This window comes from Amblyomma maculatum, chromosome 9, assembly GCF_055883805.1.
Source record: "Amblyomma maculatum isolate TAMU_Amacu chromosome 9, ASM5588380v1, whole genome shotgun sequence".
Classification (NCBI taxonomy): Eukaryota; Metazoa; Arthropoda; class Arachnida; order Ixodida; family Ixodidae; genus Amblyomma; species Amblyomma maculatum.
This window is the reverse complement of record NC_139352.1, coordinates 118,692,715-118,707,588: the sequence shown is the minus strand read 5'-3', so window position 1 is coordinate 118,707,588 and position 14,874 is coordinate 118,692,715. Positions and strand designations below refer to the sequence as shown.

The window sequence follows — 14,874 nt, the reverse complement described above, 5'->3', positions numbered from 1 at the left end:
CTCTAAAAATAGCAATCTCTGCAGTGGTTGTGGTGACAGCAGAGTGTTTCTTTTTTTTCATTTTTTGACAGCATTCTCTTGTGCCATAAAACAGTTATCTATAGATATATACACACTTTATATTCACAGTTGAAACGATGGTGCACGTGTTTGTCACTAGTATGAGCTTACTCACGTCGATGGCATACTGTTCTCTTTGTGTGCCCAGAACTACAGTATGCCATGCGTGCCAAAAAAAACAAGCTCAAGACCCTGGGAGAGGACATCGAGGATGGAAACCAGGCCATAGACACCATCAACCGGGAGCTGGACAGGCTTCCCACAGACATTGGGGGTCCCCTGGAGGACGCCATCAGGGAGGCCGACCGTGCTGACCAGAAGCAGGAAGAGGCCAACCAGCGTGCCGACAAAGTCACTGCACAACTCCCGGGCCTCTTGGCCAAGGTGGCTGGCATTCGGTCTGGATCTGAAGAGGGACTGGGCAACCTGTCACGGCTCAGTGAGTGCTCTGCCTGGCCATTTGAAATGCCTGTTGGGTTGTTTAGCGGTTGCGTTGAGTTCAACACAATAGCAAGGAGAGCATAGTGGTGGTATGTAAGGAACCGCCAGCAAGAAAAATGCAGAGGAATAGAAGGCACACAACACTTGTACTGTGTATCTTCTTGTGTGCGTCCTTCAGGCAGGTGGTCCATTATGTGCTTAGTGCACAGTGTGGTTAGTGTTAGGCCTTTTGCTACCTTCAAAAAGGTACTGTGCTCATACAGTTGACTCATAATAAATTTAACCTGAAAGAGGATGGCATTTTGTCCTATTTGCTTACTGTTCAATCAAGCAGGGCCCAATTGGGTTGTTCATAATAGCATGCACGCTGTTCACAGAACCAGCACATCATTTTGAATGCACTATGTATTGCTCAGCATTTCCGTTATGCCCTTCTATTTTCGTATCTACTGCGATTCAACTGGAAACTTTCACGTGAAGGATAGCAACTGCTACTACCCCATTTAAAAAGGGATGCTCCTATATTCCATCCATCCATCCATCCATCCGTCCGTCCGTCCGTCCGTCCATCCATCCATCATGGAGTGGCAGCACGCCTCTAGTGCAGTTAAGGTCATATGAGTGGGGCAGACGAGCTCGAGGGCGTGAACAAGGAGGGGAATGACATGGAATAAAGCATGGTGGTGTTGGAGCATGTGTGTGGTGTGACATCGCCGAAGCGTGACACAGTAGTTTTCGTATTATCATAGTTTACACATTGTTCACATGTTGCTTGCTCATGGAAGGTTAGCATGATTACAACACTGGCTGTGGGTCTGTAAATGGTTTTAATATATCATAAGAAGTGTAATCTAAATCAAGACGGTCCTAATTTCGTTTTGAACTTCCCAGCTCTTTTTATAAAGCAGTATGCACCTTCCCCTGATGTTTAGAATGCATCATGGCCTAATTACTGGTAATAAAAATGTGAGCCTGAATGGTAAATCTGAGGCTGTCTTGATACAAATCACATGTAAGCAGTTACAACAAAACAAACGGCATTCAAATCTGTGCGTTCATTGTGGTGCTATGGGTTCCACAAGCAGGGTGATGTGCTCAAAACAATCGTTTGAGAAAACAAGCCTTAAAGTTCTAAACTAGCGTACATTGCCTATGTACATTACATTGTCTTTATGTTTATTTGGAGCAATTAGAATTTGTTTTGGGGTGAAATAGTACAGGAGAGAATGAGTACTGTAGATGCTGTTAAGCCACGTTTTCTAAAATCAACTTTTCTTGTAATTTTTGTGGTTCGATCCCCACGTCTCCCCTTTAAAATTTCCTGCCATTCGATTTAAACTTTCAATGTCTACACTGAGAACAACTCTGGGATTCCAATCTTCATGGTGAATGAGGGTGTAGCACAACCTCTGAGATCCGTGTCAAAAAACGGTGTCAGCACAACATAATTTGCAAAATTGTGTGGTCCTTTTTTTTTTTTTTTTTTTTTGCCTCTTCTAATAAAAAGGCTTCGTTTTCAGTGAAAGTAGCATTTTTGTCATCAGAATGCAATAATGTATCGATACAGGCCGACTTCTGTTTGTCCTTGGTGTCTTTTTAACATGATAAAACCAGCTACGTGCCACAAGAATGCCTAAATGGTATGAAGGCTTGGAAAACCACTTTTTCATTCACTTCAGATGATGTGGTCAGCTCTAATATGTCACCTAGTGTAGTGTAGTCCAATACAGCTCAAAGAGAAAGGTGGCTTTTACCCCTCAGAGGACTCCACAGCAGCCATTGAAATCTTGGACAATCCTCTTGGGCCTGCTAGAATGATAACGCAGTGGGTGATAGAGGAAAGGAGGGTCATCATGCCCTAATCAGATTAACTGCAGGATCATGGAAATCGATCAGCATCATTGGCTGCAGAAGGGTCCTTTGAGGGGTACCTGGTACTTCCTTCTCGAGTTGTATCCGACTTTAAGGTGCATAGAACTTTTGGATACAGTAGTGTTTGTTGTGCCTCTGTTGCTGTGCAGTCGATGATGCCCATCAGGGCATCAAGCGTGCTGACCAGCTGGCCAGCCGTTCGGAGGAATCTGCTGGACGGGCCCGTGAGGTGCACAACATGCTGCAGCTACAACTGAAAGAACTTAGGGACAAGATTCTTCTTGCCAGACAGCGAGCTTCAAGTGTACGTGCCTCGAGGAGTTTCTTTTTCTCTCTTTTTCTGTGCATACGTGTGCTGTGTGGTCCCAGTCAACTCGGACTTTGAGTCCCACAGTTGATCTATGCACTCTTCAAGTTGCATGACTGCATTTGCAGCCTGCAACCCACTACAGACATCCCTTAATGAGAAAGCATTTAAAGTCTCATTGGCGAAAAGATGTCACACTGTCCAGTGGCTACCAGCATTTCCCATCTTAAAATTCCTTAAAATGTCTTAAGAAGAAGACTGAGTGGACTGCAGTGCTGTCACATTGTCAACTTATGTTATAATTAAGTGTCCCCTGAATATTTTTTTTCTGCTGCTATCGGTTCTACCAATTAGTTTGGAAACGTTTATTTTGCCTGTAAACTTACAAACTAGTAATGAAATTACAGTTTTAAAGTAACTTATTGCACTGTTTCAGTGCTTGTGTGAGCAATCAATGCAAGGAAAGTATGGTTGAAACTGTTTTGCATATTAGCTAGTTACTCTGACTTTGACAGCCATGTTTAGCTGGGTGCTTTGACATATGACAGCCATTTCCAATCATTTCATCACATTTAGTGCATTAAAATGACTGACACAACACTCACATTCTCCTTGGCTTGTTAGTGTTGTAGCCCCAGACTCTGAATAAAATTCGAACTAAGGAAAGCAGAGGAGGCATTACTTGCTCTTCTGCTGTGTGCATTTAGCCAAAATGTTATCCACTTTTCAGTAGAATTGAGTTCGTAAGATTTGTCAAGTAGAAGCAAATGGTATACAACAACCAGTCATCTGATAAAGGCTTTTTATGTGCTGCATCTACCCCTACAAAGAGGGTGATATTTTTTCATTATAGTTCTTCGTAAGTGCAGAAGCTGACAATAAGCCTTTACTCTTTTTATTGCGAAAGCAATACTCCGACAGCCAAATCGAGACCTCGGGTAGCCGCAGCTACACCGTGAAGAGACATAGCTACGGTCTTCCCATAACAAAATCAGCCTGCCATGACATTTGAATTCACAGTACCCCTGTGCTAGGGGCAAGAGCTGCAAACTCGGGTCATTCCTTTCATATGGGAGGGCGATATCAGAATCAGCCTGCCAGAACCGTTTGCATTCTCGTTACCTTTATGACACGCAGGCACATCCATATGGCTTGGTTGAAGCGCGACTTTATGTGTGAGCTGGTAGCTTACACTCTCGCGTCATACCCTTAAAGGATGAACTTAAGTGTCCCCAATAATGTAGCACCTTACACTGATAGGGCGTGACAGGCGAATAATGTAGCAGGCAAAAGAATTTTCCGCCGTTGCTTTCGCAACTCAATTAGGGTTAACTAGAGCTAAACCATAACAAATTTTTTTCCTTCTGCAGATCCGGGTGTCCCTGAGTGCTGACGAAAATGACCAGTGCTCACGATCATTTAAGCCCGAGATTGAATCAACCATGACGAACAGCATCATTCTCAACTATGCCATCAAGGAAGATGATCAGAACAGCCTCCTGTTCTTTTTGGCAAACTCCAAGGGAAAGGTGAGCCTAAATGGAAAACTGAAGCTATATATGCTCCCGGTGTCAATTCGATGAATGATTACAGGATCTCCGATTAGTAGAAGGTCGAGATCATGATGCCTGTTTATGAAGCGGTGCTTGAGTTATGTGACAATTAAGAAGTCTGAAATCGCATGCAGTTTGTGTTGGGTGTTCTGTTTGAACATTATGCAGTTTTGCATGCAGTTGCCATTGGATTGATGAATCTTTGATGGGATTTTGATGAATTTTTTGTTGAGAATTACTGCTTTTCATGGGGCTTCTTTGTAATTGTTGTCAAACATAATGGCCTTAAATGTGTTTGTATTTATATCAGTGTACATCTATTAGTTGCATGCTTTTTTTTCATGTGTAGCAAGAGCAGCACGCATGCTGACTTTAGCAGCATGAATATTAGCACTGTAGCGCATGTTATCAGTTTTTGACTGTGCATCATTTCGTTTCTTTCGAAAAAAAAAAAAATGGCCCCCAGGATGACTTCATGGCTATTGAGATGGTGAACCGTAAAATCAAGTTTTCATGGAATGCTGGTGGCGGGACGCACAGCATCACACACAGCATGCACATTGAGACAAATGACCCGCAGCTGGGACGAGACTCACACTGGTACAAGGTGGAAGTGTTCAGGCAAGTGACTGAGTTCATACTCTTTTACAAAAAAAGTCTCAAAGTCTCTTTGCTGAACTTTGACTGTGAGGTGGACAGGTCTCGAGTAGATTCTGCTCCTTGTGCATCAAGTTCCCTGGTAGACACTGAATAAGAAGCCCAGCTTTGCCGGCTTGCTTTGCTAACTGGCAGCAAGCTCAGGTAAAATAGTGCTCCAGTGTAAGTCTGGTGTTTAGGGGTAATCCTCCAAGGTGGGGTAATAAGGGTGCAATTACTTCCGTTCATTCACCCAAGCACAGCCATGCGAATACAAAGGAAACCTATACAGGTCTCTCAGAAACTTTGCGGTTCAAGGGGGAAAAAAAATGCACTCCACCTTGGTGGTTCTTCTGAACACTACGCTAACACTGTTCCCATTTGGAGTTGGTGCTCAGTTCACTTTCTCCTACTATCTGTTAGCCATCCTAATTGGCTGTGGTGGTAGATGACATGAAGAATGTTTTGTACACACCTGGATGAGGACGAAGGAAGAACAGGGGACACACAAGCGCTAAACTGTTTTCTCTGTTCTTTCTCCATCGCTTTATGTCATATGCTATCAACAGCAGCAAACTTCCACGTTAGTGAGGTGGTAAAGAAACTGCCTCAGACAGTCCCAGGTTTAATGCCCAGTTCAGAATTAATTTTTCATCAGCTACTATAATCTTTCTGAAAGAGCAGTAGGGTTTTTAATGTGAACTCGGTTAATTTGATGAATTTCTCCAGTGCCATGATATCTGATTTAAATTTTACTGGATAATGCAAACTAGCACCCGATACCAGCCCTGTTAATTTAATGGTCTGGTATGCTATGCGGGAGCGCCCAGTTCTGTTTACACAGCGGACCTGGCAAAGTGACTGACTCTCAGAGCTGTGAGGTAAAGCTGCAGGGCAGTGCAGGTGCTTGGCGATTTCAGTAAAAACCAATATTAGAGAAACGAAATCAGCGTCCACTAATCGGATTTTTTTAGGGGCACGCAAATATTCGAAATTTCTAATATGAATCGAACACATTTGTTATTTCAAATCAAATCTTTATTTTCATTAGGTGCTACAGATGGAGGGCTACAGAAAAAAGCTGCCACTTGGTGGCTTGAAGAGTTAGACAGCACCACAGAATAAACAAGTGATAAACAGATTAAAACACTTGATCAATGCAGAATAAAACAAAACATCCCAAGCCAGATAAAACAAACACTTTTAGCACCAAAGAACGAACAAGCAATAAGCATATCAAGACACTTATCAATCCAGAAGAAAAAAAGTCCTGTGCTAGATAAAACAAACACCAGAATAGATGAAATCAGCCAGATTAGTCAATCATGAAACAGGTCTCTAAGTTTAACAGTGGAACAGCTATATAAATCAAAATTCAGTGACTGATAATAGTTTAAAAGAGATTGCAGAAAATAGCACAAACACTCCATACCAGAATTCAAGCATGGTACAGCAACCTTCCAGTTTTCTCCACGCCTAGTACATTACAACATTTCTCATTTTTTTCTAAATGTGCCAAGGCATCCAGGTTATGAATATTGGTTTTCACTTCATATTTAAACCAGGCACTGAAACGGTAGCGGTATAGCTTGTGAACTGCAATAACATGAGCACTGTGAAAAAATTCTGAGTGGTTGCATTATTAACCGGCATTGTACACATGGCGTAGATACTGTTTTTGCATATGGAATATTTTTGTGTGTTAGAGAATGTAATTGTGCCCCAAACAAGTTGGCAGTAGTTGATGTGTGGATAGAAAAGAGAATTAAAGACTAATATTTTTGTTTTAGTAGAAAGCATGTATCGGAGATGACCGACCACACTGGTTATTTGAGCAAGTTTGGCTAATACAAAATTCACATGAGATTGCCAGGATAGATTGGCAGTGAGTATCACACCTAGACATTTGAAATGGTCAACAATGTCAACAAGATGAGAGCTTAAAACAATATCAGCATGAGGAGGAACAGGTTTATTTTCGTTTTATTTTGTTTTATTTTCGTTAATCTGCATGTAATTGGATGAGGACCATTGCTGCAGTTGACCTATGGTGTCATTACAATCAATAATGAGTTTATCGATGTTATTACCAGAAAAAGTATGCTAGTATCATCTGCGTATATAATATATTTGGCATTCTGATTAATGTTAACAATGTGAATAATATACAGGTTAAACAGCAAGGGGCCCAATATTCTGCCTTGCGGAATACCACAAAGCAGTGGCAGGACTCGTGATCGCGAGTTGTTTATTTGGACTACTGGACATCGATAAATATGATTGTAACAACTGTAATCCACACCCTCTTTTATCGTAAAAGTCCAACTTCTGCAGCAGAACATCGTGATTCACCAGGTCGAATGTGTTGGAAAAATCGACAAATAGGCCGACTATACTGCCTTGCTTTTGTTATTAATTTGCAGTGATCAGCAAAATTTACAAGCCTGCAGTGTATTATTTTTTTCATACGGCTTAGAAAATACATGTAGGTAAGACGATAATTGCCCATACTGGACGGTAATTGCCCAATTCATTTCGGCTTCCCTTTTTGAAAAGCACTACTACTTCTGCAGTTATATGCATAGAACTGCATAGAAATATGCATTATAACTGGGGCTATGACATCTGTGACATACTTTACTGGTTTTATTTGAATTTCATCAATATTCCTACTGCTGCTGTTATTTAAATTTGTTATTGTTGAAATTACTTCCTGTACATTCACTGGCTGTAGAAATATAGATTTTTCATTCCGTGTGCTGATATACCGAAATGCATTTGAAGAGCTGGCTGGCATACTCACATTTGTAAAAAAAAATTATTCAAAAGCATTAGCCAGTTCCGCCTCGTGCAAAACTTTGCCATTAATCATTAGTTTAGAAATGCAGTTACGTTGGTTATCGCGATGCAATAGCATATTTAATTTGTCCCAGAGCAACTTAGTCGGCACATTTTCGTGATCCAAAAAATGGGAGAAGTATTCTTTATATGCAGTACGCAGCTTTTTCGTTAGCTAGTTTCATCAGGACTGCGGGTGTTTTAAGAACTGTCTGCAGAGCTTATCTTTTGCTCTCATTTGTTGGTACAGTTCATGTGTGACCCATGGCATTCGAATTTTTCTACTCTTTTTGTGTCTTTTAACAGGAAAATGAGCATTGTACAATCTTTTGAAGGTGTCTGAAAAGGCATTGTAGGCATTGTTAGTATCATGTATATTCAGGACTTCGCACCAGTCTATTTGAAGCAGCTCATTTGTAAATGCGCTAAGAGCCGTATTGGCTACTGGCTGGTAAAGAGTGGCAGCAGTTGAACAGTTTAGAGTGCGGGCTACTTGTAAACAAAGGAACACGGGAAGATGATCACTAATGGAACATGATAGGACACCAGCTTTCATATCTTGCGATGAAAGGTTTGTTATGAATATGTCTAGCACTGACTCGCATTCAGTTGTTATTCTGGTTGGTTCATTATTAACATTGTCAAACCCATATGACAAGAGAAGGTTGTAAAATTTGTACTAATCGGGAGTGGTAACACCCATGTCAATATTATAATCACCTGCGGCGATCAGTTTATACTTGTTCTCTACAACAAATTAAAGAAAGCTTTCATAAAAGTAAAAAAAAAGTTGAAATATGCCCATTCCGCGGCCGATAACAGACCGAATATATCACCTTATCGGCAAATAAAGTTTACACTTCATAATCTGGAGTCACTGTGCTGAATGAATCAAGCAGTTCACAGTTCATTTGTTCCAAAGCGAGAATTGCAGTGCCACTTCCGCGATCACAAGGGCGGTTGATATAGCACGTATTGTAGCCTTTCATTCTGGAACGTCATTCTCGTTCGTGCTTCATGTTTGGCTGAACATAATAATAGAAAGCTAAAAGAAAATTTACTGAAGAATTCTCCTAAAGAAAATGTTTTGTTGCGGACAGACAGATCTTTCGTTTAGGTGTACACATTTTAGTACAGAAGACCTAAAAGCAGATACCATAACGTTCAGGTCATGTGGCGAGTAAAAGGGGTGCTCATTCATCTTGCCCTCTTCACTTAAGTATTGCATTCAGTGCATCATTTTGGCTTAAGGCGATCAAGGTCCGCGAGGCATTTAATATGAATTGCGTTTGCCACATCCATCCTGCACACGAGAACCTTTCCATGGGTATACCATACATATTTGAACTTGGCTTTTTTCGTCCAATTTTTTGTTGCTAGAAGCAGTTCTCAGTTGTGTATGGTTAGGTTTTCTTGGATGAAGATGTTTGGCGTATTATCTTTTAGGTTGCTTTTCTTACTCGACCATGATTCCCTGATCGCCTGCCTTGTGAAGCACATGATTATGCCGGGTATCTTATCTCTCTTGGCGGGCAGCTTGTGTGCCGAGACAATGTCCTGTTTGACGAGATGAGGCGATTCGAGCTTATCTGCAACCTCATTCAATACCGTGAGCAAGTTTTCATCTTTCAGAAAAGGAACACCATGAACATCCAAATTAAGCTGCCTATTTCAAAACTCAAACTTATTTATTTATTTATTTATTGAACCTTACAGGCCCCGAAGGGCATTGTGTAAGGGGGGTTACAATATCAAGGTTAATGGCTGTAAACAAGGAGCAGACACTAGGTATTACATAATTTCAAACATAAAAGAATTCCCAACGTAATTATACATGGTCGCTACAGAATAGAGTACATACAGATGCATATAAAAATATGAGAGAAAACATTTAGAAAGAAAGGCAACATGATAATAGTATAACATAGGTCAATTGAACTAGCAATACAAACTTAACACTTTCTCACGGAATGAAGCAGGACTATTTATCGATGCAATTGAATCAGGAAGATCATTCCAGAGTGAAATGGCGCGAGGAAGTGCAGATGAGTTGAAAGCTTTCGTATGGCCAAAGATGCGAGAAAAACTAAGATGATTGTGCAAGCGTCTAGACGTGCGCAGTGGATTGCTTAGTGGCAGCGGCGAAGGCCTATCCGTATACACATACTTGTGTAACAAGCACAGAAGCGAAACTTGGCGGCGATTTTCTAGAGGCGGGAGAACATGTTCTTTTTTCATTTCAGACGCACTAGATTGGCGGATATAGTTGTTGGAAATAAATCTGGCAGCTCTGTTTTGTATCGATTCTAATTTTATGTTCAGATAGTTCTGGTGTGGTGACCATATCGAAGACGCAAATTCAAGCTGGGAGCGTACATAGGTTATGTAAGCTAATTTTCGGACATGAGCGGGCGCTTTTTTAAGGTTACGGCGGAGATAACCAAGAGAGCGAGATGCTTTAGCACAGATGGAAGTGATATGTTCGTTCCAGGATAGGTTCGGTGTTAAAAGAATGCCCAGGTACTTGTACGACGATGTCTCAGACAGAGGCACATTATTTAAGAAGTAACAGAACTTGGATTGAGAACGTTTACGGCTGAAAGTCATTATTTTACATTTGGAGGGGTTAAGCGTCATGAGCCAGCTTTCACACCACCTAGCAATATTATTAAGATCCTGCTGAAGAAGGTGATGGTCATTAGTCGATTTTATTTCTCGGTAAATTATACAATCATCAGCAAACATACGGACAGTGGACGATGTATTAGTTGGGAGATCATTAATATAAATAAGGAAGAACAAAGGACCGAGAACGCTGCCTTGAGGAACACCCGAAGTAACAGAAGAAGATGACGAGGAGTAATTATTAACGAAGGTAAACTGTTCGCGAAGAAAAAGAAAGTTTCGAAGCCATGATAAAGTGAGGGAATCAAGACGAAGTGCTGACAATTTGGAGATTAGACGACAATGGGCTACTCGGTCAAATGCCTTCGAAAAATCAAGAAATATGCAGTCTGTTTGTTCATTTTTATCCATATTAAAATTAAGATCAGTTGTTAGCTCGAGCAGCTGAGTGTCACACGAATAACCTTTTCTAAAGCCGTGTTGATTAGGAAAGAAAAAGTTATTAGACTCAAGATGACGGCGGACGTTAGAAGAAACAATGTGCTCGAGTAGTTTACAGCATATGCATGTGAGCGAAATGGGCCTGTAACTGTCAGGAGAACTTCTATCACCGCTTTTAAAAACTGGAATTATTTTTGCCATTTTCCACTCAGCAGGGAGTTGACCTGTCTGTAATGATTGCTGGAATATACGGCACAATATTTCGCTGCAAATGGGCTTTAAATTCTTCAGTACCTTCGAGTTGATATTGTCAACGCCAGACGAAGTAGAAAGGTTCAGATTGTCGATTAGAAGAGATATGCCTTCAACTGTTATAGTAATGGGTTCCATATACGGCCAGTCGAATTCGGGGACAAATGGTACGCTGGAATGATCTTCCTTCGTGAAGACAGATGAAAAGAATTTGTTGAACTCAGACGGGCATTCTTCATCAGAAACAGGCACGTGAGCGTCCCTACGTAAAGAAATGCGATTGCCATCCCTCTGTGGCGCAATCACCTGCCAGAACTTTTTAGGCGTGGATTTTAGCAAAGCGGGGAGATCGCAAGAAAAGTATTTAACTTTCGAGTCACGTATGGCAGCACAGTATGATTTGACACACTCCTTGTAATTCTTCCAATCGGACTGATTACAAGTAGACGAAGCTTTCATGTATAATCGTTTCTTTTTATTTCTAAGCCTTCTGAGGGATTTGTTAAACCAAGGATTAGACTTATCGTTGTTCACACGCACTAACGGGACGTATAAGTCGACCAACTCGCAGATCTTTTCCCTGAAAAGAACCCAGTTTTCGTGTACCGTTCTAGAAGGAAAGTGTGGCAGGAATGTGTGGCGAAAAAAGATGTCAAAATCCGCGTTCATTAGCGAAAAATTGGCTTTATTGTAGTCTCGTATATTTTTACTTTCGCGACCAGAGTACCTATGATTGATTCTGATTGGTAACTGCATTAACTTGTGATCACTAAAGTCATCAAAAAATGCAATATCGCCTATGGTATCAGGAACGCTGCTTAGAATTAGGTCAAGAGTATTCGGGCCACGTGTCGGATGGCTAACAATTTGGGATAGGTTAAAGTCCAAAGTCAAATTTAGAAAGTCTCGAGATGTGGTGTTAGCGGTAGTTAAATTAGGCCAATCAATATCTGGAAAGTTAAAGTCACCAAAAAGGTATATGTGGTCGCATGGATATTGCAAGGTAGCTGCATCAATACTTTGGCGTAGATTGTCAACAAAGCAGTGACTTTGGTCCGGTGGTCGGTAACAGGCACCAATAAGTACCTTAGTCGAAGACGAGACGAAGGCTGTCCAGACAATTTCGAGTGGTGAAACTGTGTCGACTACAAATGATCTGAGTGTTTTTTTAATGGCTATCAAAACGCCTCCGCCTTTCCTTTCTGAGCGGTCATGACGATAAATACAGTATGCATTTATGTCTGGTAGAACTTCACTGCTGTTTATATCGGGGTGCAGCCAGGTTTCTGTTAATATAAGAATATCAGTATTGTTATCATCAATGAAAGAACATATCTGATCGCGCTTCGGAAGCAAGCTGCGAATATTAGCGAAAGTTACTGATAAACACGGTATCGACTGACTTTTTGTGGCGAATGTAAGTGTATGAGGACCTGATTTCTGAGCTAGCTAGCTGCAAGAGATGACGGAATCTGTTTCACTGTCGTAAATGTAGGTCTTGTCGCCCATGCGCATTTTGTCTACAGACAACCTGAACTTCTTATCCTTTGCTTTGGCATGCTGTATCAATTTTTTTCGGGCCACCCGGGTGGCAGCAGAAAAATCCTCGCCGATAGAAAATCCTGAGTTCTTTAATTTGCGAGCAGCAGCTAAGATTGTTTGCTTGTCCTTAAAAAAAGCGAATTTCGCGATTATTGGTCGTTGCTTGTCGGAAGCAAACTTACCTATACGGTGGGTGCGCTCAAATTGCGATCCAGTAATTGTGATATCCAGGTGCTCTGAGCAAAAGTCTATTAATTTTTGTTCGGAGGCTGGCCAGTCTTCTTTAGCATCGTCGCTGATGCCGAAGTTCGAACGCCTAGATCGATCCTCGGCGTTATCGCATCTAGAATGAATGGAATGCAGCTCTTTCGTGATATCAGACATCACATTATTAGAAGAAACACTGGTTGAAACACTGCTGGGAGAAGCAATAGCGGTTTCAAGGGCAGATACCCTATCCATTAGAAGTTTGATTTCATTGTCAGTGGCTATTTGTTTTTCTTTAACGCCCCTCAGTTCGCCTAGTATCTCCGCCTGCCCTGCTTCAAGTCTTTTCACTGCATCAAGAACAGATGTAAGAGTGTTGTCGTCAGGGCCCGGGTTCTCTTCAATATCGCCACACAGAAGCAGTAAGAATTCAAGCAAACAAGCGCGAAATTGTGTCAGCAACAATAAGTATCTTCTAGTCATATCATACAGTTCTATTGGGTACGACACCGCTACGAAACAGTAGTTACTGCTTTTAGTACAGGTGCAATGATTCAAGTAACTAACCTGGAAAAGTAGGAAGGGTGAGTGCCCCATTCTGGCAGCGGTGTCGTACCCAAACGAGGCCGGTGCAGGTGGGCGTTTATATGCCGCGCCGAGTAATCCGATAGTGGCTGCTGACGTTGAATGCCGGTGTTGCCAGATGAAGGTTTCGTTGAAGGCCAGGCTTGACCATGTGATGCATGGCTTGGACGAGCACAAGGTGTGCTCCTCGAGGAAAGTGGGTCTAGTAAGTCGTTCTTCAGCAAGCCAGGCGAACGCGCTACACAGTAGCGGGACCTGGAAAAGTAGGAAGGGTGAGTGCCCCATTCTGGCAGCGGTGTCGTACCCCAAGGTGTGCTCCTCGTCGAAGCTGAACCTGAGCTGATAGGTTGTCTGCATCCCTTTCCTCCAGTTCTTGCACCTTCTGAGCACTTTAATCTCATTTTCTTGCACACCGGCTGTTTTTTTTTTTTTTTCAAATCTTCAAAAATAGCAGACATGTGTGTGATGGATTCTTCCAAGGCTTCCACTTGAGTTGCAAGGACTGGTAGGCTTTCAAGCTTCAGATTAATAGATGTAAGGATAGCCTTTATGTCTCCATCGGTCTTGCTTTCATCACTGCAGCTACCATGTGACACCGAGCTACGACAATCTTGGCATTGCCACGCTATCTTGGCAGTGTCAGATTTTCCGTTGAAAGACTTTTCTGCTATTCCAGCACATTTTCCGAAATGGTACTCCTGTGTGCACTCTGAACAAGCTACGCGTCCGTCGCTCTCAAGAAAGACCTTATTACAAGTGCAACAGACATTAGACATGGTTTTCATTGTGACAAGACGTCACCAGAGCCAACATAGCATAGTACACTACAGGTCTTTGGCAGTGACCACAGCACAAGCACCATTAAGTAGAAGAATATGAGTACAGACTAACCTGCACAGTTTCGATAGCAGTTGTAAGTGATGACGTTCGCAGGGTGCTGCCGTTGCTGCCAAATGACCGCTTCACCAGGTGCTTTTGATTTATATACGGTCAAAGCTAGGTTCCGTCAGGTGCACTGGATGCTTGCAGCGATGATAGCAGCAGTGATTTCGTGCAAAGCTGGTCGTGCAGCAGAACCAATGATGAGCTGCAGGAAAAGCCAGGCAGCCCGCTGTGTCCGATGGGGCCAGGCAATCCGAGAAAAGACTGCTCTCCGTCGTATCTGCACAGTTTCAATAGCAGTTGTAAGTGATGATGTTCGCAGGGTGCTGCCGCTGTATTCATACTCAAAAAATTGATATTCCAAGTTTTTGAATAGTATTCAAAAATTACTGAATATACCAAAATTTTTCGAATTTACAGTAGCATTTTTCTGTGCTGTGAGCTTTGCTGTGCATCCCCAAAATGCAATGGGGATGTTTTGTGAAGAAGGCTTTTCCAATGGCAAAATTAGGAAAAAATGTCGTCCTTACATTAGTTACTGTATTCAGCAGCGATATGGCAGCCAACCAGGTGTCATGCAGGTCTTTCTTGTACAAAAAAACTGGTAGAGTTGTATACAGAACCCTGTATAAA

General features: G+C 41.9%; 1 protein-coding gene across 2 annotated transcripts in view; it reads left to right on the top strand.

Moving 5' to 3' along the window:
- LOC146180228 (laminin subunit alpha-1-like) overlaps positions 1 to 14,874 on the top strand; it is a 206,396-nt gene that overhangs the window by 147,976 nt on the left and 43,546 nt on the right. For both annotated transcript variants that reach the window (XM_084579439.1, XM_084579438.1), the window contains exons 44-47: positions 209 to 499; positions 2,523 to 2,677; positions 4,051 to 4,209; positions 4,700 to 4,854. In XM_084579439.1, the coding sequence (XP_084435565.1) occupies positions 209 to 499; positions 2,523 to 2,677; positions 4,051 to 4,209; positions 4,700 to 4,854 (760 nt within the window). The remainder of the gene's footprint in view (positions 1 to 208; positions 500 to 2,522; positions 2,678 to 4,050; positions 4,210 to 4,699; positions 4,855 to 14,874) is intronic.